This window comes from Carlito syrichta, unplaced genomic scaffold (assembly GCF_000164805.1).
Source record: "Carlito syrichta isolate Samal-C Ts95f unplaced genomic scaffold, Tarsius_syrichta-2.0.1 Scaffold312887, whole genome shotgun sequence".
Classification (NCBI taxonomy): domain Eukaryota; kingdom Metazoa; phylum Chordata; class Mammalia; order Primates; family Tarsiidae; genus Carlito; species Carlito syrichta.
In genome coordinates, this window is record NW_007256983.1 from 240866 (window position 1) to 267442 (window position 26577).

The following is a 26577-nucleotide window of genomic DNA, read 5'->3' on the forward strand; positions in this document are numbered from 1 at the left end:
ATTTTACTCTGTCACCCAAGCTGGAGTGCAGTGGCACAGTCATGACTTACCATAGCCTTGACCTCTTGAGGCTTGGCAAACCTTCTGCCTCAGCCTCCCTAGTACTTGGGACTATGGGTGCACACTTCCATGCCCATCTAATTAAAAAAATTTTTTTTTGTGGAGACAGGGTTGCACAGGCTGGTCTTGAACTCCTGTTTTCAAGTGATTTTCCTGCTTCGGCCTCCCAAAGTGCTGGGAGTATAGGCATGAGCCACGGTGCCTGACCAATTCACCCTAGTCTTTATTATTTCTTTCTTTCTGTTAATTTTGGATTTAGTTTGCTTTTGTTTTTCTAATTTCTTGGGGTGTAACATTAGGTTATTTGAGCTCTTTCTTCTTTTGTGATGTAGGCGTGTGTTGTTGTAAATTTCCCTCTTATAACTGATTTTGCTGTATCTCATAGGCTTTTATATGTTGTGTTTGTTTGGTTCTTTGTACTTTAGTTAGTCTCAATAAAAGTTTAAATTTCTCTTTTAGTCCTTTCATTGACTCATTGGCTGTTCAGGAGCATGTTGTTTAATTTCCATCTATTTGAATTTTCTGAAGTTCCTCCTGCTACTGATTTCTAGTTTTATACCATTGTGGTCAGAAAAGATACTTATGATTTCAATCTTCTTAAATTTGTAAAGACTTATTTTGTGTCCTAACATATGGCCAGGCTTGGAGAATGTTCCATGTGCAATTGAGAACAGTGTGTATTCTGCAGCTGTTGGATGGATTGTTCTGTATATGTCTGTTAGGTCCATTTGGTCAATAGTGTAGTTTGAGTTCAATGTTTCTTATGGGTTTTCTGTTGAGGTGATCTGTCCATTGCTGAAAGTGTGGTGTTGATATCCCTTCCTATTATTGTATTGCAGTCTATCTCACCTTTCAGATTTATTTATATTTGCTCTATATATTTAGGTATTTCAGTGTTGGGTGTAATGTATTTACATGTGTTGTATCCCTTACTGAATTGACCCCTTTATGTTAGTTATATAATGACCTTCTTTGTTTCTTTTTACAATTTTTTATTGAAAGTCTATTTTTTCTCATGTAAGTGTAGCTATTCCTGCTCTTTGTTCCCGTTTGCATAGAATATCTTTTTCTTTCCTTTCACTTATGTGTGTGAGTGAGTCTCTTGTAGGCAAATAATAGTTGGACCTTGTTTTTTTTAAAAAAATCTATTTAGCCACTCTCTGTCTTTTGATTGGATAATCAATTTACATGTATATTCAAGTTAATTATTAATAGATAAGGACTTACTACTACTACTTTAATAATTATTTTATTGATTCATTTTTCCTTTATTCATCTCTTCTGTCTTTTGTGATTAAGTGATTTTCTCTAGTGGTATGTTTTGAATCCTTGCTTTTTATTTTTTGTGTGTATCTTTTAATATATAGGCTTTTGCTTTGTAGTTACTATGAGGCTTACAAAAAAGTCTTATAGTTATAGCAGTTTATTTCAGGTTTGTAGCAACATTACTTTGATCAGACACATAAAACAAAAATTTCTACACTGTTAATCAACTCCTCTTTCTCACATTTTGAATATTTGATGTCATAATTTACATGTTTTCATACTCCATATTTTGACAGATTATTTTAGCCATTATTATTTTTAATACCTTTGTATTTTAACCCACATACTAAAAATGTACTTACACATCATCATTTTATTAGAGTATTCTGAATTTGACTGTGTACTTACTTTTACCAGTGAGTTTTATACTTTCAGATGTTTTCATGTTGTTCATTAGCATTCTTTTCTTTCAGCTTGACTAACTCCCTTTAGCATTTTCTGTAAGACAGATCTTTTGGTGATGAACTTCATTAACTTTTTCCAGACAAAAGGAAGTCTTTATTTCTCCTGCATTTCTGAAGGACAGCTTTGTTGCATACAGTAGTCTTGGTTGAAAGGTGTTTTTTTTTTGTTTGTTTTTCTTTCAGCACTTTGAATTTATCATCTGGCCTATAAGGTTTCTGCTGGGAAATCTGCTGCTAGCCATGTTGGAACTTCCTTATGTATTATTTACTTCTTTTCTCTTGCTGCTTTCAGGAACCTCTCTGTGTCTTTGATATTTGACAGTTTGATTATAATGTCTTGGGGCAGTCTTGCTTGGATTGAATCTGGTTACTCTCCTTTGACCTTCCTGTACCTGGATGTTTACTTACATCTTTCTCCAGGTTTGGAAAGTTTTCTACTACTATTTCTTTAAATCAGCTTTCCACTTATTTATCTTCCTCTTTAGCTCCTATGACTCAAATATTCACTTTTTTGATGCTGCCTTGTGAATCAATTCCATCAGAATATATGTTTTTAGATAACTTGTCTTCAAGTTCAGAGTCTTCTGCTTGATTAATTCTGCTGTTCGTTTGTTTTTTCTGAGTTGGGGTCTCACTCTGTCTCCCAGGCTAGAATGCAGTGGCGTTATCACACCTCACGGCAGCCTCAAACTCCTGGACTCAAGCAATCCTCCTACGTCTGCCTGCCGATTAGCTGGGACTACAGGTGCATACCAGCTAATTTTGTAATTTTCTTGTAGAGGCAGGGTCTTGCTATTTTGCTCAGACTGGTCTTGAACGCCTAGGCTCAAGTCATCCTCTTACCTCAGCCTCTCAAAGTGCTGCGATAACAGGCATGAGCCACTGGGCCCAGCCTGTAGATGCTTTTATTACATTTTTAAAATTGTATTTTTCAGCTCCATGATTTATGCTTGATTATTAAAATTACTTCAGTCTTTCTATTTAACTTGTCATTCTAGTCACTTGTTTTTCTCATTTTGTTGAGTTGTTGCTCTGTATTTTCATGAAGCTCATTGAACTTCCTTAAAACAGTTATTTGAATTCTTTGTTAGGAAGTTCAGACATCTCCATTTCCTTAAAGTCAGTCACTAACACTTTATTTTGTCCCATTGGTGATGTGTTTCCCTGATTTTTCTTGATCCTTGTGGCTATGTGTCAATGTTAGCATATTTGAAGGAGTATGTGCTTACTCTGGTACTACTGGCTTTGTCTGGGAAAGCCCATCAATAATAAGCCCATCCAGAGATTCTGGGAAGGCTGTGTGATTTGGTCCCTAAGGCTTGGGATACTGTGTTGGGTGTGGTGCTGGGGTACTTCAGAAGCCTAGAGCCACTTTAACTGGTATGACTTTGTGGTATTCCCCAACCCAGGGCCACGGTGGCTGATGCAGCATGCTGTGGCATGCCAGAAGCTCAGAGCCACTGTGATTGGTGCCAAATTGTGTTCCTGAATTCAGGAGCCACTGAGGCCTTCCTGCTGTTGAGGAAGATTTGAAGCCCAAAGCCTCTGACATTATCCTGGTGATGGTGGCCTGTAAGTGGAGTTTATCACGCACACCTGAAGCTGGGGCTGCATTGTCTTGCCTGATGCTGGGGTGGGTCTGGAGGCTTAGTCTGTGGGTACTGGCATGGAGTCTGGGGTCATAGGTGTCTTCCTGTGCTGGGTTTTACTGTGGCAGGCCTAGTGTTGGGGAACAAGGCAACGTCTCTGCTCACTTCCCTGTCTTCTCCAAGTGGACAGTATCTCTCTCTGCACTGTGCTGCTTTGAGTTGGGGGAGAGTGATATGGGTAATGTCAAACTGTCCTTCCTACTCTTTCCAATGTATCTTTTCTTATTACTATGCTACAACCAAGTACTGTGATCTCTTACCTGTTTGCCTTGCCTATTGTGAAGGTGTTTTTGTTCATGGAAAATTGTTCAAACTGATGTTTCTGCAGGCAGAACTTAGATGGAGAGACTTATTTCACCATCTACTGAGATTTAGTTGTTTTCTTTTCTTTCTTTTTTTTTTATTTTTGAGTCAGGGTCTCATCTGTTACCCAGGCTGGAGTGCAGTGGTCTGATTATGGCTTACCACAGCCTCAACCTCCTGTGCTCAAATGGGACTACAGGTGCATGCCACCATGCCCAGCTAATTTTTTTGTAGAGATGAGGTCTCACTGTGTTGCCTAGGCAGGTTTCAAACTCCTGGGCCCAAGCAATCCTCCCACCTTAGCTTCCCAAAGTGTTGGAATTAACAGGCATGAGCCACCATGCCTGGCCTGAGGTTTAGTATTTTTTGAAAAGTTACTAGTTATTTCTCTTTTTTTTTTATTGATCAGCCCATGACCAGATTTCTCTGAGTGAAGTAGAAACCTTAACCTCAGAAGCAAAAACCAAGTTTGAATGAGAACTGGCTTTTTAGTTACAGAAATGTCAAAACAAAGCCATCTGCCATTTAACCAATTTGACCCCTGAGCATTAATTTCCTGACCTATTAAAAGGAGAGAAGAACTACATTGCAGAACAGTACTGAGGATCAATTGACAATGTATATAAAACCCCCACTACATAGAGATTCTCAGTGAATGATGTTGAACAACAGCAGGGATCATGAATCCCTTCTTCCCCAGTTTGGATAGTAAAAAAAACGGGATTGGATGTCTTGGTTTGGGGGGTCCTGACTGGAAAACTGGAGTGGTAAGTTTCACTGACTGGGGAAAGGCCAGTACAGGCTCACAGTGGCAGGAGCTGCCAGGCTCAGTCTGTGTGGTTGAGGAAGTTCAGGCGGAATTCTGGGGGCTCCAAGTAGGTTCTGTTTGGATGGTAGGGCCCTTTCTCAGCTCTGAAAAGTTGTCCTGGAGTGAGGAGGAGGAGTTGCTCAGGACAAGTCTGAGTAATTCAACATCAGGACCAGATCTACATTGCCAACTGGGGACCTGGTCAGAAATCCTCCTGCAGAAGTATCTGGTCTTCTACAGCAAGTCCATCATTTCTTAGCTGTTTCTTCAGGGCTTATATTTCTTTAGATTTCCCATACTCTTCTTCAGTTTATGTGGGTATAGGATAGGTGTGGGTATAGTGATGGGAAGTAGTTTGGAGAAGGAATGGAAGAGAAATTACCCTATTTATAGAAGTCATTTTGGGAGCTCTGTAACACATCTAGTTTCACGACTTTTCTTTCAGCTCTGGCTTGTCTGAGCAGTACAGTTCTCCAACAGAGAAATCGTGAAAAGGACTGATCAGTTTTTACAGTTCTAAAACCATGGCCCATGTAAGTGAATATTTCTCTCTCCTTTTTGGTATGCTTTCAGTTTCTAGATCATGTATATACATTTATTCCTTATTTTGAAACTTCCTGTTTAGCAGAATGTCCTCAAGGAATCTGCTTCAGTTCCTTTCATTCCTGTGAGGATTGGGGACAGATAGCTCAGTGTTCTGTGTGTCTATCCTGTCTTCCACTAATGTTGAGCATCTCCTACCTACAAGGAGGGGGCCAAAAAAAAATCCTAGATTAATTTTTGGAGGGTGAGCCCCTTGTAGTACTAGGTAAGTGTAGAAACCCATCGGCATCAGTGAACCAGCTAGCATTGTTGTGAGAGGCTGCATTTGGCTTCAGTGTATTTTTTTGGTGTTTTTTCCAGCATGTTTGCCCATTTCATGATGGGTGAAGTGCATCTGCCCATACTACACTGAGTGTTCAGCAGTTTTTGACCAAAAAAATGGCATGACCCCCGTGCCTCACTCTCACTATTCACCCGATCTCACCCCAAGTGACTTTTGTTTTCCTGGATGAAAAAGTCCTTAAAGGGAAGTGTTCTGCCAGTGTAGAAGAGGTGAAACAAAAAGTGGCAGAAGCACTAAAAGGCATCCAAATCGATGACTTCAAAAACTGTTTTGAGCAGTGGAAAAAGTGTCTCGATAGATGTATTGCATCAAACAGAGAATACTCTGAAGGTGACTGAAGTTTAAATTTGTAAGAATAAATTCACAATTCTTCATAAATAAATTGTGGGTTTTTTTGGTCACCCCTCATATACAATCTTCTGTCAAGAGCCATGAGAAAGCAAAAGTGAAATGCCTTGAGAAAAGTGCAGGCATTCTCTGTAGTATGTCCTGCCATTAACGTTTTCCAGTGGAACAGCTTTTGATTTTAATACTTAAACTCCAAAAAAAGAGCATTTCTCTCAATACAATCATTTTTTATGTTTTACACGGAAAAACTTGTATCCCCAGTACTCAGTATGACATTTTTAAAAGTTTTTTGAATTATTTTATTGAGGTATGACTTATATACAAAAAATATACGAACCTTAAGTATACAGCTGGATGAGTTTTTGTAAATTGATGAGATCTGTGCTACCAGGTAAAGAAAAATATATTATTAGCATCTCAGGTGCCCTCTTCACTCATTCCCTACCACCCTGTCTAAATGTAACCACTCTTGACATCAAATGTCATAAATTATTTTTTCTCATTTTTAGAACTTTATTTATGTGGAATCAAATAGTTCAAAATAACACACACACACGCTTTTTTTTTTTAAACAAAAACAACATCCGGAAAGAGCCTTGTTATGTTAAATACAATTGTTAGGTCATTGGAACCACCTGCAGATGTTTTGGAATGTTGTAAGTATTATCATTAAAGGGGATGTGTGTATCTGGTGCTGTTGGTGATACAGGAGGCATCAGAGCATCACACTGTGTGGGACCCATTCCTGCCATTATATTCTTGTTGGAAATGCTTTTTCCATAGGACACTTTATCCTGGGGGTACCAAAAATAAGTATATACATTTTAAGAGATATTATCTATGTATTATTTTTCAAAGTTGAATTGGATTATAGTAGCAATGTGTAGTATGGCGTTCACTCAAAAGATGACATCAATCAAATGAATGCTAGTGTCACTATGTGACAGGCAGGACAAAGAAAATGATGGAAGCATGGTTGTTGTTCGAGGAGCACAAGATCATGTTGAAGTGGTATTTGAAACTCAAGAACGTTGTGGAAGTACAATGACAATGGAGGCGTGAGTATGCAACAGAACCTCCAACCCACCTAATAATTGCATGCATTCATGATCAGTTTGAGACGCATGGTACTGTGTGTGATGTGCACAAGGGAAGATGTGGGAGGCCTCACATAGCCACAAATCCTGCTGCTTCTGCTATGGTGTTGGAACAGTTTACACACTCACCACAGAAGTCTACCAGTGTGCACCTCTTTTGATTGCAGAAGTCAAACATGACTTGTTTTCATCTTTTGTTATTGGTATATATTGAGTATTACAATTGTAATACAGTTTTTTCTTTTCTTAAAATGTGTATACATTGTTTTGACACTCTCTGTATGTAGCCCTTTTTTGGGTCTAATGTAAAATGAATTCCTAAAAGGTTGGGAAAGTATTAAAGAAAATTCTGGAGAAATAAAGCAAGTTAAAAAAAAAAGAATTTAGTAAAAAACAGTGAAAATAATAAAGCCAAAGATGTTGGGGGTGCACCGACTTACATTGTACTTTATTTCTATATTGGAGGAAAATATGAAGCTAGTTGGAGAGATAGAATTTATATATAATGTGTTATAATACTCTTATTTAAAATGGTGGGAAAATAGGTACCTGCTTAATAATGTAGTGTACATTAGAATGTCTGATTTTCGGGAATGAATTACTGATGTTAAGTGAGAGGTCCCTGTTTTGAGCTTTCCTTGAAGATCTGTGGTTGATGAAAGAGAGAATTTGGTCCTCACTAGGACCTGCTTGTAAAGAAATCTCTAAACTACTCCACAGAGCTAAGTTTTTCCAAGATTTAGTGTTGATTCATCTCAGCTTTTGGATGTGTTGAGATCTACCTTATACGTAAGGCTTTTAGGATTGGATGGATTAGGTAGGGATGTTATTGGGTCTTATAAAATAAGACCTAAAATTTTATGTGCTGCCCTAATACGTTTATCAAGGCCCCAAAGACTTAACCATGAGTTTTCCCAGTCTCACCAGATATGCCCCCCTTTATCCAGCAGGAAAACCCTCCTATCTTGCTAGTTCCCCTATCAGCTGTACCCGTTACACCCCTCCTGGTCTTCAGCCTAATGGTTTCATTTCCCTGCCAGTTGATGAAATTACTCAAACAAACCAATCACATCCTACTTGGGAACCAGGGAACACCTCACTTTCTATAAAGTCTGCCTCCTGTAACCCCTGCTTGTTTGCTCTGTTCTTGAGTGCAACCACTTTGTGATCCTGCATGATGTGTGATGTCCTCCCTCAGACTGTGAGTATATGTGACTAATAAATTGCTGTCAGTCTCATCTGTCCAATGTTAGCTATTTGGCTATCTTGTACAGAAATTTTCAGGGCAGGGATTCCCCCTCACCAATAGGTTGAATAAGAGGTGATCAAATCAGGACTGCAAATAGAGACATCAGGGATGATCTCTGATTATTTTCTCTTGGAAACCAGAATGCCAGGAACATATAGTCCATTGTCTGTTTTACAAGATGCACTGGTTTAGGCAGGATTTCAACTTGGAGCTAGTGTTGATATTTTGAGCCAGAGATCCTTTATTGAGGGGGACTGTCCTGTGCATCGTAGAATGTCTAACAGTAGCCCTAGCCTCTACCCATTAGATGCCTGTAACACTCACACCCCTTCCTCCCAATTATGACAACTAAAATTGTTTTCAGATATAACCAGATATCTTTTGGGGAAGAAAATCATTCCTTATTGAAAACTACTGGTGTCCAGGGTGGTATCTTTACAATATCTTCATGATTTGGTATCCTGTAACACAGGAACAACAACAACAAAAAAGTTCAGTGAGGATGATAGATGGTAAAGAGTAGGTTATTCAGATACTTAAGTATTAAATTTTGTAGATATTGAGAATTGGGGAAGACTTGAAATTTTATTGAATTAAAACATCTAAATTTTAAAAAATAGAATCTAATATATTAAAAATGTGGACTCCAATGTAGTAATTTTTTAAAAGTAAGAATTGGTTATAACAGGGGAAATGTTTATAATAAAACTTGACTTTGTGATGAACTTGAGTCTATTTTCTTAGCGATTTTATTATAGTAACGTTTGGGAGAAATTTTATCAATGCTTTTTTATGATTATTAAAGACAAAAGAGGGCCGAAGACTTCATGTTTCTTAAGAATTTGTGGTAAGGCACATAGTATACAGAATGCTTGTGTACACTCTTTCACTTAATTGGGATTTTGGGGGGTTAATGTATTCATTTCCAGATATGTTTGGATAAAAATTTAGCCATATCTGCAGCCACAGAACTATTCAATAACATGTAGGCATTCTGCTTCAGAGATACCAATTTTCTTACTCTTTCCTATTCATGCCACAATTTTTTAGCCCTATGCTATTTGTATGCTATGTCATCTTCTCTCTGCAATGCAATCCTCAATCTTCTCTCTTTCCATTTAAAAAATATTTAATTTATTTTCACAAGTAATACCTGAGTTTATTTTTTCAGGGTTCAGTGACATTCAGGGACGTGGCCATAGACTTTTCACAGGAAGAATGGGAATTCTTGGACCCTGCTCAGAGGGACTTATATAGGGATGTAATGTGGGAGAACTATAGCAACTTCATTTCTCTCGGTAAGATGATTTCTCCAAAATATTAGTTTTCTCAACTGTCAATTTCAGAACTATACATATTTAGAGAAGCTCACTAAGTTTTGACTCTCTGTTCCTTTTAAAGGAATGGTTTGAGCTTTGTTAGATTGGAAATAGGCCCCACCATTTAACACCCAGTCTTTCCCAGCCTGCTGTGTCCTTCAGACTCTGTAATTCCTGGTTTCTTTAGTATCTAAGGGGCTGGACTTGAATATGGCAAAAGCATTGTCCAAGAAACTAGATTTCATATTGTATTAGAGCTAAGAATTGATGTAAATGCTTCATACTTTTTTCTAATCCACCTGCAAGGAAGATACCTAGACACAGGGTTTCTGAGTTTCTCTAAAAAACAAAGGAATCTTTAGAACTTATATAGACTGGGCTCGGTGGCTCAGCCTGTAATCCCAGCACTTTGGGAGGCCAAGGTGAGTGGATTGCCTGAGCCCGTGGGTTTGAGACCCGCCTGGGCAACTTGACGAGACCTCATCTCTACAATAAATCAAAAAAAAAAAAATTAGCCGGGCGTGGGAGCATGTGCCTGTAGTTCCAGCTACTTGGAAGGCTGAAGCGGAAAGATCACCGGAGCCTAGCAGATCAAGGCTGCAGTGGCCAGGAGCGGCCACTGCACTCCAGTCTGAGTGACAGAGTAAGACTCCAACTCAAAAAAAAAAAAAAAAAGAACTTATATAGTGTGGGATGGAGTCACAATGTTTATTTAAAACACAAGTAAACGCATTCTGTTTCCTGTGTTAGACATATTCAGTTCTAACTATTTTGGATTAAAAACTAAAATTTAAGAATATCAGAAAAGATTTGATTGCGTATCAAATCTCTTATCCTCTCAGCAAAATGATGACAGTAAAAAGAGATAATAAACACATGTGTATATAGATATATCACCATATGTATTTGTGCTTGGGCAGTATTCTGAGCCTTGTTCATTATTAACTCTTACAACAATTCTGTGAGAAAGATACTATCATTATCCTCATTTCAGATGAGGAAATTTAGGCACAAGAGGTTAATAATTTGCTAGGGTAACACAGCAACAGAGACAGGATTTGAAGCCAGGTAATCCGGATCCAGTCTGTGTTCTTAACCACTATACGATATAGCCTCTTGACAGTGCTTCTGTGAGGTTAAATTACATTAAGGCCTGTTCGTAACCATCTGGTATCTATTCCTTGTGGCTCTGAGGTTACCTTCATGTAACTGTTTTTCAGCTCCCCTGCATTTCTTTTCTCTTAGGCTTTATAAAGTACCATTTTGATCCATAGTTAATTATAAGTTTAACCAAGCCTGAATCTAAGGACTTTTGGTTTTATAATCTTATGTCACATTTTTCTTTTAAGCAGGACCGTCCATTTCTAAACCAGGTGTTATTACCTTACTGGATGAAGAAGGGAAGGAACCTGGGATGATTGTGAGGGAAGAGACAAGAAGATACTGTGCTGGTGAGTAAAGGCTAAGCAGGCACCAATAAATCATTACTGCAGGTAATAGGTAAACTGATTAGAGTGGAGGCATACCCAGCCCATGGCCTGTGGAGGAAAGGCTTGAGACCCAAAGCAAATTAAGATCTTTTAAGCCTGGGTATCAAAGGAACTTTCTACTGACCTTGATTATAGCACTTTCTCCCTCACTTCAAAGAGAAAGCTGTTCTCAGTAGAAGAAAAAAGAAAGATAATTAATATGAGTAGAAATCAACAAATTAGAAAAAGAAGAGAAAATAAAGCCAAAAATCTATTTCCTGAAAAGATTAGCAAAAATGGTAAACACCTAGCTTGACTCATCACAAAAAAGAGAGATAACATACGTTACTACTACCAGGACTTAAGGGCTTTCAGTTCAAATTCTATAGCCATTAAAAGAATAATAAGGCTGGGTGCGGTGGCTCAGCCTGTAATCCCAGCACTTTGGGAGACCAAGGCGAGAGGATTGCCTAGCCCAGGGGTTCAAAACTAGCCTGGGCAACTTGGTAAGACCTCATCTCTACAATAAATCACAAAAACTAGTCAGGCATGGTGGCATGCGTCTGTAGTTCCAGATACTTGGAAGGCTAAGGTGGAAAGATCGCCTAAGCCCAGCAGGTCGAGGCTGTGGTGGCCATGAACATGCCACTGCACTCTGGCCTGGGTGACAAGGAGTGAGACTCCAACTCAAAAAAAAAAAAAGGATAAAAAAATGCCATGAATAACTTTATGCCAGTAAATTTGGCGACTTAAATTGAAAAAAGTCTTTGAAAAATACTACTTACCAGAACTAACACAAGATAAAAAGAAAATGAATAACTTTATGTCAATTAAAGTAATTGAATTCATTATCAGAAGTCTTCCACAAAAAAATGCCAGGTCCAGACGGTTTCACTGGTAAATTTTATTAAATAAGGAAGAAATAGCAGTAGTATTTTGCAAATTCCTTCAGAAAAGGAAAGAACACCTCCCAGCTCATTTTATGGGGCCTGTATAACTCTTATACCAAAATCTGTCAAAGAAATACCCTTCAAAAAAAATTATAAACCCATATTTTTCTCATACATAGGTATAAAATTTTTTATAAAATACTAGCAAATCAAATCTAATGATATATAAAAATGATCAAGTAGGATAAACCAATGCAAGCATAATTTAACACTCAAAAATTAGTATAATTTACCCTGTTAACAGAAAAAATGAAAGTGACCATGTGCTCATTGTCTCAGTTTATTTTCTGTTGCTTTTAACAGAATACTTGAAGCTGGGTAATTTATAAAGAAAAGAGACTTACAATGGTGAAGGCTGAAAAGTCTAGCATCAAGGGGCTGCATCTGCTGAGGGCCTTCTTGCTGGTCCCAAGGTGGTTCGGAACAGCATGTAGCAGGGAGCTGAGCATACTAACTCAGGTCTCTCTTCCTCTTTTTATAAAGCCAGCAGTCCTACACCTGTGATAGTACATTACCCTATTAATTCATTTATCCATAAGTAGATTCATCGATTTATGAGAGCAGAGCCCTCATGACCCAATCACCTCTTAAAGGCTCCATCTCTAGCGCCATATTGGGAATTAAGTTTTAATATGAGTTTTGGAGAGAACAAACATGAGGATTCTTCAAATGATGATGTAAAGTTACATGTGATAAAATAAAATTGTTGACTTAATTCAACATATTTGCTTTCTCTGCAGCACCTTGGCTGTCAAATCTTAGCTGCTTTGGTTGTTTATTAGTGTCATCAAACAGTTAAAAAAAAAAATTAACCTTCTTAGTTGTTTTTAGTGGGTTAGTCTGATACCAGCTTCTCTGTCACAATCGGAAACAGAAGTCTCCTTTCCTTTCTTTTGTTAGGTATACTATTTCTACATTTCAGAGCAAATAACATGTAAATTATTTCTGTAACCCTAATCCTCACCTCACATTTGTTAAAAGAGATTCAGTGCCTATACCAATCCATACCAATTATGGCTTAGTTTTGTTTTACTTTCCTGGCCTCCCTTGCTTTTCTTTAGGTTATTTTTTATTGCATTCCTCAAGAAAGGCTCATGGGTTCTATCTTAGCCTGGATGTTACAACAAAATACTATAGAGTAAGGGACTTAAATACAGCCATGTATTTTTTCACAGTTGTGGAGGCTGGAAGTTGGAGGTTACGGTGCCAGCATGGTCAGGTTCTGGTGAGGGCCCTTCTTAGCCAGCAGAATGGCTGTCTTCCCTCACATGGAGGAGAGAGGATGAGCTTTTGTCTCTTTCTTTATAAGTGCTTTGATCCTGTCATGAGGGCTCCATCCTCATGACCTCATCTAAACCTAATTACCTTCCAAAGACCTCACTTGCAAATAGCATCACACCAGGGATTAGAGTTTCAACATATTAATTCTGTGGGGGAAACATTCAGCCCATAACAGGTTCTAAGAAATTTATATACTTACTGATTTACTTTATTCTAATATACATATGCACACATATATTTACATTTTAGAATAACACCACAGTATGTTTACTTACAAAATGTTTACTGAAAAGTTTAACATCTTTATTCAGTCTATTTGTCATCAATATACTGTTTTAATTATTGAAGCTTTTTAGTATGCTTTTAATAACTCTTGGGATATTCCCTTTTCATTCCTCTTTTTTTTCCAGTTTTCTGATTATTATTAGTTATTTATTTTTCCATATGGATTTTTGAATCAGCATGTCTAATTCTAGAGAAAATGTAACTGTTGGTGTTTTTATTTGGATTACATTATTTTCACCTCTTTGCACAATATGAATCTTTTATTTCTTACAATAAGATTGCATATTTGAAGGGCATTTAATGTCAATAATTAGGCCAGCATTTTATTGTGATAAAATACTAATTTTCTAGTTCCAGAGGAGAATAAATTATGTTCTTCCTTTTTTTGTTGAATAGAATTTTTAACTGAGATACAGAATCAGAGTATTGATAAAAAATACAAGCCAGCTTATGTGCCACCTCTTATGTTTCTGAGGTCTCTGGGGGAGGAACCAGTTGGTGATATTTCCTCTAAGAGCTGCTTCATTCAAAGCAGGTATAATACTTCCTCTAGGAGGACCCAGAATGTTGCAACACAGGTGGGGTCATATCCTGACCTCTGTGGCTGCCTGGTAAAATATCCTACAGATATTTTGGAGGATACGTATTATGGAGTCAGCTGGCATTACTCTAATAAATAGGGGCTGGGCAGTCTTATCTCATGAAGGTCAACCTGCATTTAAGGAATCAGCTACCCAAGTTTATGGCTATGTATGTGTAGCTAGAATTCCCTGAACAAAAATATCTTTCCTATCCTTTTAAAACATATACTTTAAAGCCAATTACACAACTACATTTAAAATATAATGTTGATCCTTAATTCAAATCACTGTAGTACTACTACATTGCATTAGGCCACTTATATCTCTGACCTACAGGCTTTGCCTGTTCTAAGAGACTATCTGGTGACTAAAGAAAGTCAGTAAATATTTATTTTTGGAGGAGAATATTTATAGAAAAAGAGGAAAAGTACTTTTAAGTTCATAATTAAACACTTCAGACCAAGAAAAAAATAACTGTAATATGGATGACCTGGGGGAAAAGTTACTTTATATTCTTTTTAAAAGCTAAATTTCATTTTTAGAGCAGTTTTAGGTTCACAGCAAAACTGAACAGAAGGCACAAAGATTTCCCATGTACTCCCTGAGAATTGCATTATTTTTGTAAATTAATTTCATGGGCATCACCATCTTTTTTGTGTTCAGATTTTTAAAAATACTTTTTGAAGTCTGGCTTATTAAATATATAATTTATGTACATTATAATTCATCCTTTTTAGTGTTCAGTCCTAGGAATTTTAACAAATGTATCTATTTGTGTAACTACCACCGTAATCAAGTTTTGAAACAGTTCCAAAGTCTTGTCATAACCCCAGTTTTTCCTAAGTTAGATAACTTTTGGGAAAGAAATATATATATATTTTTTATCATGTTAAGGAAGTAACATACATTCTCATTATTTCAAGTGCTGTTTTAAAAATAAAGAATGAATTCTGAATGATGCCAGATGTTTTCTAGTAGAAATGATCATACGATTATTGTCCTTAGAATAATTAATGTGATGAATTTTTAAAGTATATTTTCCAGTATTGAACTACCCTTGCATTGCTAGAATAAGCCACATTTAGTGATATTTTCTTTCAGTGTTATATGGGAACTTTTGCATGAATTTTCATAAATGATAATGATATATAATTTTCCTTTACTAGGTTTTTATTCTTTTTTATATACTCAAAAATAACTTGGAATTTTTTTTAATGTTCTGGGCTACTTTAAATATAACTGGGTTATGTGCTTTCTAAAGCTTTTATAATCTTCAAAATAATTTTTGGTGTAGGTCTTTGATTACTTTCTCTATACTTTCTTAGAAAATTGCCCTTTATTGCCATATTGCCATAGCAGTCCCTTCTGATTTTCAAAATACTGTTTTGTTAGTGTCAAGCGCTGTGAAGGGTTGTCAATTTCACCCTACTTGCAGGTTAACAAGTTAGCCTGCCATAGTGTCATGGATGCTGGCAAAGTCCTAAGTCAGAGACAAAGGATTTTATTGCTCACAGTATAAGAAGCAGCAAGAGCCTCAGTATACTTGTGCCAGTTCCTCCTTGCCTGCAAGTCTCATGAGGCTGATATGGATGGGTCTGGACAATTCTTCAGCGTGTAGGGAGCTGTGTTATAAGAAAAGAACCCTGAGCTTTGTGAACCAAGATCTTTTATTATGGGCAGTAAGCATGTATAACATTTCTTCTGAGGGAGTTATTACCTTTATTATACTGAACAAGTAAGCAAACCTGCCTATTGATTAAGAGAGAGATTCAGACATTTTTGAAAGATATTCCATAACAAAGGCAGTCGCTACTTCTGCTTATAAAATGTGCAGTGTGACACCTATAGTGAGCTGTTCCTGCATACCTAGTTGCCATTTTTTATTGCTTTTGAATGCTTTCTTATCTTAGCTAATGATTAATATGTTCCACTGATTTTCTTTTTCAAGCAACCTGGGTTTTTTATTTGTGTATTTCATTATTTTTCTGTTATCTAATTAAGGAAATTGTTTTCATTTTGTTCCCTCATTCTGGGTTCCTCAGTATACTTTGTTGTTCTTTTTCTAACTTTTGAGAGGGATATTCATATTTTTTCTTTTCATTTCTATTGCTCTAAGAATTTAAATATATCTGTGAATTTTCTTCTAAGATCTGTAGCTATATTTCATAGGTTTTTAATGTGCTATTTTCAATATTGTTCTACACTTTTTTTAAATGTAGGAGTTTTAAAACAAAGTGAAGATGTCTCTTGGTTTTGTGATTTTGGTTTTTCTCATTTTATTTCATGATGATCAGATACTATTGTTTAATTCATTTTAAGAGTTTTACACAACTGTGTTCACAGATAATTTCCTACCTTACCTATGCCATCTCACCCTATCTCTTTGCTTACTTCATTCAGCATTTTAGATTTTCTTCATGTAAGTACCCTATCTGGATCATTATCTTTGAGCCCACATCTAACATAACCTTTATTTTCACTCTATTACATTCAGGTGATCTCAGAACTCTTCCACATTTGACTGTCATCCTGCTGTACCATCACATTTGCTCAGAATTTCATAAGCCTTTCCAGTTAGCATGATTGAAAAATACTTAAATAGGCTGGGCTCGGTGACTCAGACTATAATCCCAGCACTTTGGGAGGCTGAGGTGAGTGGATTGCCTGAGCCCACAGGTTCAAGACCAGCCCATCCAACTTAGCAAGACCTCGTCTCTACAATAAATAAAAAATTAGCCAGGCATGGTAGCACACACTTGTAGTTCCAGCTACTTGGGAGGCTGAGGTGGAAGGATAGCTGGAGCCTAGCAGGATCATCCTGGGGTGGCTGTGAGCATGCCACTGCACTCCAGCCTGGACGATGGAGTGAGACGCCAACTCAAAAAAAAAAAAAAAAGAGGAAAGAAAAATACTTTAGATAGTTTTTTTTTTTTAAAATATAAGCGTGGAAAGGAACACACCTGGGAAGGAACAAAAGTTTGAGTAAATGTAGACTTGATAAGTAACTGTACAAACTCTAGTGGATATAAATAAATCATTATAGTATGGTATAAAAGATTAGAGATGTACATATCATTACATAATCATGGGAATTAAATTAGTAACATTAAATTTAATTTCCAATGGTTGAGACCTGTAAAAGTTGATTGAGTGATATGGGCTCTGCCCTCATGAATGAATAAATCCATTCATGGATTAATGGATTATCATAGCCTGAGACTGGTAGCTTTATAAGAAGAGGAAGAGAGACTTGAGCTGGCATGCTCAGCCTGTGTGATGCCCTGTGCTGCCTCACAGGACTCTGCAAAATCTTGACTAACAAGAAGATCCTCACCAGATACAGCCCCTGGTCTCCATAACTGTAAACAATAAATTCCTTTCTTTATAAATTACTCTGTTTCAGGTATTTTGTTGTAAGCAACAGAAAATGGACTGAGAAAAGTGTAAAGTACATAGACTTAAATAGAGTCAGCTAGAATTGCCTGTCTTAAGAATGAAAAGAAGCCAACCATGCAATGTCAGAGGATTCCTTAAAGCGGGAACAACCTGAAAAGTCCTAATTAATGGGAAGATTTCTGGGGCATTTTGCAAGCTGAAAGTGGCTAGAGTGCCATGGACAGAGAGAGTAAGTGGGAGAAGAGGCTTGTTGATAAGCAGAAGCCTTATTATTTATGCTCGGGTATTATATTTTATTCTAATAGTAAAGAGGTATCACTGAAAACATTGAAGTAGAGAGACTGAAACATTGATCAGTACCAGAATCACTTCTTGGAGAATGTAAACAAGAACAAAACAAAAATATGCCCCGAATCTAGTCCTGTAGATTGTTTCAGTCAGTTGAAGATACTTCTGTATAATCTCCAGGTGATTCTTATCCACACTTAAATCAAAACTTCATTGATTTGACCTGTTTTCCTAATCACCAATCTACAACTCCTGGTCTGTATTCTCTACTTTTCCCTTGTCTTTTATCAAAATGTATGAGAACATAATCTGTTCCATGACACAAATTAGTTTAATAGCAATAGGGAAAAATAGCGGTATACTCTGGAAAATGGTTGGTCTGCAGGTTATTTTCCCAGTCTGGTGGAGCCAGGTTAGTAAAAGTGCTTTTATGACATTTGTCAGGAGAAGCAAAAGCCTTCAACTTGATGCTTTATTGTCAGGAACCCTTGGACCCCTATTTAAAGAAAATTAATAAGTTTCTACACCCACAGCTTCCTCCCCAGAGGCATATTCCGTCAACTTTGCATGGCCCTCTAGCTAAAGACAGGCTGCACTTTACCCTGTTCCCACCTTAATCGCTTCCTCACTGGCTCAGGGCTTTATTTTCATGTGCAGTGTCCCAGGACATGAAATGCAGCATTTCACATTTATTTTGTGTGTGTTTTACTATCTGCAAAGTGGCCTTTAGCCATCTAAAGCCTTTTAGATTATCCTTGAGATATCAACTATAATATTTTTTAGTGCTCTGCTGATAAAGATGCATAGAGTTGAGTGGTCTGCACCAGTCCTAGTTTCCCCATAAACCCAGTTATTTTTGGTTTGTAATTTTGTAGAAAATAAGGTTTTTAGGTACACGTATATAGTATTGTAGCAGAAATGCCTGTTTGAGAGAGATTTAATTAATTCACTTGTAATGGGTATTGTTTTAGATGCCTTTATTTCTTTATAATAGTTTTTGTTTGTGTGTTGTTGTTTTTTTTCCTTCAGGAACAGGACAAAAGCATGTGTTTGCTTTCTTGTTTTCTTTCAGATTTGGAGTCCAGATATAGGACCAATGCTTTATCTCCAGAAAAGGACATTTATGAAATGTATTCATTTCAGTGGGATATAATGGAGAGAGTTAAAAGCCATAGCCTTCAGGGCTCCATTTTTAGAAATGATTGGGAATGGAAAAGCAAGACTGAAGGGCAAAAGGAACCACAAGAGGAATATTTTGGGCAAGTGAAAATTACCTCTGAAAAAACAACCACCTACAAAAAACACAGTTTTCTTACTGAATATCAGATAATTCATAATGGGGAAAAGTTATATGAATGTAAGGAATGTAGGAAGACCTTTATTCGTCGCTCAACACTTAGTCAACACCTGAGAATTCATACTGGTGAGAAACCTTATAAATGTAAGGAATGTGGGCAGGCGTTCAGACAGCGTGCACACCTTATTCGACATCACAAACTTCATACTGGTGAGAAACCTTATGAATGTAAGGATTGTGGGAAGGCCTTTACAGTGCTCCAAGAACTTACTCAACATCAAAGACTTCATACTGGGGAAAAACCCTATGAATGTAAGGAATGTGGAAAGGCCTTTAGAGTACATCAGCAACTGGCTCGACATCAGAGAATTCACACTGGTGAGAAACCCTATGAATGTAAGGAATGTGGGAAGACCTTTAGACAGTGTACACACCTTACTCGACATCAGAGACTTCATACTGCTGAGAAGCTCTATGAGTGTAAAGAGTGTGGGAAGGCCTTTGTATGTGGGCCAGACCTTAGAATACATCAGAAAATTCATTTTGGTGAGAAACCCTATGAATGTAAGGAATGTGGGAAGGCTTTTAGAATATGCCAACAACTTACTGTCCATCAGAGTATTCATACTGGTGAGAAACCCTATGAATGTAAGGAATGTGGGAAGACTTTTAGGTTAAGGCAACAACTTGTTCGCCATCAGAGAATTCACACTCGTGAGAAACCCTATGCATGTACGGAATGTTGGAAGACGTTTAGTAGTTACTCACAGCTTATTTCACATCAGAGCATTCATATTGGTGAGAGACCCTATGAATGTGAAGAATGTGGAAAGGCCTTTAGACTGCTCTCACAGCTGACTCAACATCAGAGTATTCATACTGGTGAGAAACCTTACAAATGTAAGGAATGTAGAAAACCTTTCAGATTGCTGTCACAGCTTACTCAGCATCAGAGTATTCATACCGGTGAGAAACCTTATGAATGTAAGGAATGTGGTAAGGCTTTTAGACTTTATTCATTTCTCACTCAACACCAGAGAATACATACTGGTGAGAAACCCTACAAATGTAAGGAATGTAAGAAAGCCTTTAGACAGCATTCACACCTTACTCAACATCAGAAGATTCATAATGGAGTTTAATATAAGAAAACCTTCATTTATATAATAGTTACAGAAGATCAAAAAATTCACTTTTGAGAAAATTTGTTTCATGCTCAAAACTAAACATAAGAAATTTTATATTAAAGAAAGAATATGTTGCTTTAAAAGATGTTCCTTACCATTTAAATATGGTTTATCTGTGGCAAATTCCTATGAGAAAATAATGTAATGAATGTAGATTAATCTTTAGCCTTATCGATTACTGTCTCCATTTCACCACTTTCTTATTGTATGATATTGGACAATATACAAAACTTCTGTGCCTCATTTTGCTCACCTGTAAAATGGTAGTAATAGTACATATGTATTAGTTATTTATTGCTGTGTAATAAATTACCACACACTTAGTAACTTAAAGTAATACTAATATCTTACAATTTGTATGCATCAGGAGTCTATGACTTAGTTGGGTCCTCTGCTTTAGGATCTCTCACAAGGCTACAAAGTTTCAGGCAGGGCTGAAATCTCATTTGGAGACTTGACTGGAAAGGATCCACATCCCAACAAACATGATTGTTGCCCAAATTCATTTTGTTGAGGCCTGTTGCATTGAAATCCTCACTTTCTAGCTGGCTATTGGCTGAAGGCTGACTGCAGTTCCTTGCCACCGTGGCTTTGTCAACAGGGCAGCTTGCTTCATCAAGAATGCAAGCCAAGAAGGAAATGGAGTCTGCCAGCAAGATAGAAGTTACAGTCTTTGGAATTTAATCATGGAAGTAACAACTCATTACCTTGGCTATCTTCTGCTTATTAGAATGTAAGTTACTAGACCAGCCCACATTCAAGAAAAGGAGAATATACAAGAGCATAAATACCAGGAGACAGGACTATTGGGGGCCAATTTAGAGTCAACCTGCCACGTTGTGTAAAAGAAGTGTTGTAAAGAGTAATTAGTTAATACTTGGAAGAATAATGGTCAAATAGCATGTATTCTGTAAATATTACCTATAATTGTTAACATTGTCATTAGTATTAGTGAATTCATATGAAAGGAAGATCCTACAGAAGCAATAAATAGAGAGGTGTCTTCTATCACCTCTCAGAATTTATTAAACATAATTTATTCTAGGTAAAATCTAGATTGTAGTAAATGTAAGAAGTTCTTCATCACTTGAGCTGCATCAGAAAGTTCATGCCAAAAAGATAGTATTCGTGAATGTGAGGTTGTTAGGAGTACAACTGTTGAAGAATTAGAGAGAAATATGAAATGATTTTCCTATAATTCCAGGAAGCAAAAGGCTCGCAATCCCCATTGTCTGTCCAAAGCTCAAGATTAATTAGAAAATATTTTTAAAAGATGGCATAAGAGAAACTAACCACTTAGGAATTTCGAATCGTATGTGTTTGAAAAACTATGTAAAAGAAAGAAAACATTCCATTACAGTCAGTATACTTTTTGGTGCTCAAGTTGCCCTATCTTCAAACAATAAGAGTTATTGTTATAAATTTCTTTTTTTTTTTTTTAATCTGATCCCACCAATAGCTTGATAGTTTGCTTGATTATGTCTGCACAATTTGGTCAGCTTTGGAGGATGCTAGGGCACCAACTGATCATTCTTAATAAGTAAGAGGAGAAATGAGCATTCATTTTTCCCATATGAACCAAAAGTTCATCAAATTCAATTGTTTTTATTTTAATTTATGAAGTCCAGTAAATATAGAAAGAATGATAGGATTAGAAAAGAATCACCATTTTTTAGACCCTAATGGAATATCGGGTCCAGAGAATGATCTTCAATGGATACTTAAACTATTAGGTGAAAGCTTTGATAGTGAGAATGTTATAGTGGATTTGTCAAATTGACCATTGCTGAGCCCTTTAATCAATTTTAACCTCAGTAAAAAGGCAATAAGTGCCTCCTGGCATAATGCGATAGAAAGTACACACCACTCTATAAAGCCTTATTGCCAGAATAATGAAGGAATCAGGAATAGATGAACAAAGTAGTCATTCCTTGGTATCCATGGGGGATTGATTCCAGGACTCCCACTCATAGCAAAATCCGAGGATGCTTAATTCCCTTCATAAAATGGCATCTGTATTTGCATATAACCTACACACATCTTCTTGTATACTTTAAATCACCTCTAGATTACTTATACCTATTGCAGTGTGAATGCTATGTAAATAGTTTTTCTGTATTTATAATTTGTATTATTTTTTTTGCATATAACCTATAAGCATCCTCCTGTATACTTTAAGTAATCTCTAATACAATGTAAATGCTATGTAAATAGTTATACTGTATTTATAATTTGTATTTTATTATTTTAAAATTTTTTTCAAGTATTTTTCTATTTGAGGTTGGTTGAATCTGCAGATAAGGGAGGACTAACTGTAAATGGCACGACAAGGAAGAAGCCAGTCAGACCCAGAATGTGTAAAATTCTACTGAACAAGTGACCTGATTTATTCAACTAGTGAGTGACATGAAAAGGAAAAAGGGCAAAGCAATTATTAGAAGATTAAAAGAGACTTAAGAAGCATATCAACTACATTCAGCATATGGGCATTACTTTGACCTGGTTCGAACAAAAAATAAAAACATTTTGACAATTGGGGGAAGCATGGACATGGCTAAATATTAAATGGTATTTAGAAATATTAATTTTGTTAGGGATGATAATGGCAGTGTAGTTATAAAGATCATGTGTTAGAGATACTTCGGATATAAGATAAACAGATTTGCATTAAAATATTCCAGCAAAAGAAAAAGAATTGGAAACTGGATGGCAAAATGTTGATAAATATTAAGATTTGTTCATGAGGTTTTATTGTTCTAATATTTCTACTTTTGTATGTGTTTGAGATTTCAATAATAAAATATTTAAGATCAAAACCAAAATCATAGACTACTTAAAAATGAATGATCAGCCTGCATATCTAACCTTGTCAGATGTCACTAAAGTTCGTATTCAATGAGAAATGAATGCACTTTAATATGCTAAGGAAATGTTGTTTGTGGGCTCAGTCTTCATTTTCTCCACTTATCCACAGCAACAACACAGGGCCTGTCTAACAGATGAATGTGTTGGAGGATTAAATAAGGATTTATATCAAGAATCCAGAAACAATAAAATAAAACCTGCACAAGTAAAGAAAGGCCAAGTAAGTAAAAAGTAGAAATTAAGAGAATAGACAATATTAGACTTGATCCTGTATTAACAATGACTAGATTTCGGCAGGTCTAATCAAGGAAAAGATCATGACAGATGATACATCTAGAGTATTAACAATGTTAAAAGAGAAATAACTGTTGATTGTCAAGGAGATTTTGTAGAAATTAGAAGGTACTACTATACTCATGCATGCACAAACACATTCCAATACATGTAAAAATATAGAGGGAGTATATTTTTTCTATAAGAATATGTTCTCACAATTGATAATGTAAAACCCAAGTAAATTAACAAATTGTGTGAATTCTCCATTAAAAAAAAAATCTGATCCTTGGTATGGGTGGAAGCTTTAAGGAATAGATAATCCTTAAGATTTTACCAATTAATTCTGCACAGCTAAAATAATTATAAACTTGATGAAGATACCTTCTAAAAAACAAAATCTAGACCAGCTTCATTTACAAAGATTCTGCTCTTCATGATTCTACATATATTTAGAATTTATTACAAATCTGTTTTTATTAATAGGTCAGTGTGTCTCCCAAGCACACCTATGTTTAACATAGTACAAGGCCTAAGCCTGATATTCTCTAGAAGTTTATTTCAGGAAATAATAGTTCTTGATGGTATTTGTGGTTTTGTTTGCTTGTTTGTTAAGATTCCACTCTCACACCCAGACTGAAGTACATTGTAACAATCAGTGCTTACTACAACCTTAAACTCCTGTGCTCAAGTGATTCTCCCTCCTCAGCCACCTGAGTAGCTGGGACTATCGATGCATCCCACCACACCTGGCTAATATTTTGATTTTTTTTGGTAGAGACAAGGCCTCACCATAGGTTGGAATCTTGATGGTATTTTTAAGAAAGATATCTTGGGAAAATACACAAATGAAGCAAAGCATTAAAAATAATCAAAGTGTACATTGTTAGCTTTTCAAAGATTTAGTAGATGCAATTTTTTTTTTAACTGAGTGTATCCCAAACTTACTTTAATGTGGAATTCTCACTCCTAAGATCTGTTAGCATCTTTGGAATGTGAACGACTTTGGTAGATGCTTCCATAACTATGAGTGTCTTTAAGGATGTAATTTTAGAAATAGAGTGAGTGGTTTTGTTGGGAGGAGGTGAGTAGGGATTCTTCTTTGCAGCTCACATCATCCTCTGAAAGCAGCTGCCTGCCTGAAAGGAGAGTTAGTGCTTTTCTATAGAAAGGAAAAGATTCCAACCTGGTCTTGATATGTGCATATCAATCATGCTTAAATATTCCATTAAACTGATTAAGGATGTAAATGAATTTTCATGGTAATAAAGATGCTATATTGAATATTATTTTGTGTGTTTTTTGATTTCTTTAAAGAGTTAAGAATCTAAGGTGTTAACTAGAAATGAAATTGTCAAAATAAATTGTTCACTCTAGGCTAGGTATACTTTCAGCTTCACTATGTAGTTCCAGATTGTTGCTCTATTGTACCAGTTTTGAATCTCTTCAATCATTGAATATGAATGTTCACATTTCCCTACCTATGGGTTTCAATACTTATTACCCTGATTATCGATACATTAAGAATCTTTTCATATATGTTTATTGGCCAGTCGTGATTACTGTACTTTTTTTTTTTTTTTGGTTGGGGGTGTCTCACACTGTTGCCCAGACTGGAATGCAGTGGTGCAATCACATCTCACTGCATCCTCGACCTCCTGGGCTCAGGCAATCCTCCCACCTTAGCCTCTCGAGTAGCTGGGACTATAGGTACACACCACCAGGCCTAGCTAATTTTTTTAGTTTTTGTAGAGACAATATCTCTATGTTGCTTAGGCTGATCTCCAGTACTGTGCTTTTTTATTCATGTATTTGCTCTGTTTCTTTTGAGTTTGTTCATTGATTTTTCAGGATTCTGAAACTATTTCAGGTATTGATCATTCCAGGTATTAAGCATTTTATAAATGTTGGACTTATTTTCTCTTAGGTGGCCTGTATTATAACTCTGTTGTATGGTTTATTGTTTCACTAACATTTAAATTTGAATAGTGCTCATTTTCAACCTCATTTCTATTTTTTTCTTTTATATTTTCTGCCATGTGGTCATGGGTCTGCAAATAGAAATAAGTTCCATCGATATTTATTTTCTTTTACTTACATTTTGTATTGGAGTAGATGGAATCTTCAGAATAATGTTGAGTATGAGTGGAAATAGACATTTTCCTCTTTTTCCCAATTTAATTGAAATTTCATATATTTAAACAATGTAATGATTCTTGATTTACAATGAACAGATCTTGCTATACATAAGTAATTTTGTTCAGTTCCTATTTAATGCATGCTAAGTTTTAGCAAAAACAAAACATTTTGTCATTTGTTAGTGTGAACATTTTTTCCTCCTTTAAATTGCTGATGTAATGAATTAGACAAATTTCCTTCCTTCCCTCTCTCCCTCTTTCTTTCTTTCTTTTTTTGTTTTTAGAGACAAGGTCTCACTCTGTCACCTAAGCTGGAGTGCAGTGGTGAGATCATAGCTCACTGTAACCTTGAACTCCTGGGCTCAAGCGATCCTTCTGCCTCAGTCTCCCAAGTAGCTAAGACTACAGGCATGCACCACCATGCCTGGCTAATTTTTTTGTAGAGACAAGGTCTCTCAATGTTGCCCAGACTCAGGTGTCTTGACTTTAAATCATTCACAGATGATAGGCTATTTATTATAGTATATTTTTAATTCAGTGCACTGCTGAATTCCTTTTGCTAATATTTTATATAGAATTTTGCACAAATAATGATTGGTGATATACTATAAATTCATATTTTATTTGTAAAGTTTTCGATTAAGATAATCCTAGCTTTATAAAATAATCGAGGAACTTCTATGTTTTATAATCAGGACAGCTTAAACATACTTTGTATATGACCAAATAGGTTAGATAGAACATAAAACATGAAGAGAGAAAAATTAATTGATAATCATAGTTTCACACATATGTAATGTCTTAAGGTCATTACTTAACACTCAGATTTTATAATTATATCTCTTTTGTCTTTTGAATTCAGATACTCAAAATGCAGTGAGTTTGGCAAATTGTCAGAGGGCACAGTGCCCACAGATTGCCCTTCAGTTACCAGCTGCAAGTTCAGGGGTACCACCCTCACTTCAGACTAGCTGATTACAAGTTTGGGAGTTCCCACGACCACTCAAAGGGTCAAGAAAAAACTAGAACAACTAAACAGAACTCAGGAAAATGGTACACTTATGAGTAGGTTTTTTTTTTTTTTGGTTTTTTTTTTTGAGTTGGAGTCTCACTCTGTC

The 26577-nt window shown here is 36.3% G+C and overlaps 2 protein-coding genes across 4 annotated transcripts in view; both read left to right on the forward strand.

Moving 5' to 3' along the window:
• The window catches only part of LOC103272593 (zinc finger protein 14 homolog), a 33568-nt gene extending 11989 nt beyond the window's left edge, over window positions 1-21579 (forward strand). Inside the window, exons 1-6 of one of the 3 annotated variants that reach the window (XM_021718589.1) lie at window positions 2509-2535; window positions 3200-3362; window positions 4996-5083; window positions 9302-9428; window positions 10799-10900; window positions 18772-21579. In XM_021718589.1, the coding sequence (XP_021574264.1) occupies window positions 5075-5083; window positions 9302-9428; window positions 10799-10900; window positions 18772-20138 (1605 nt within the window). In that variant the 5' untranslated portion in view covers window positions 2509-2535; window positions 3200-3362; window positions 4996-5074 and the 3' untranslated portion in view covers window positions 20139-21579. Of the gene's footprint in view, window positions 1-2508; window positions 2536-3199; window positions 3363-4995; window positions 5084-8053; window positions 8083-9301; window positions 9429-10798; window positions 10901-18771 lie in introns of those variants that run through there. The other 2 variants (XM_008070077.2, XM_021718588.1) reach the window with 2 other exon arrangements.
• Window positions 1-26577, forward strand: part of LOC103272599 (zinc finger protein 829) — a 310263-nt gene that overhangs the window by 115809 nt on the left and 167877 nt on the right. The window lies entirely within an intron of this gene.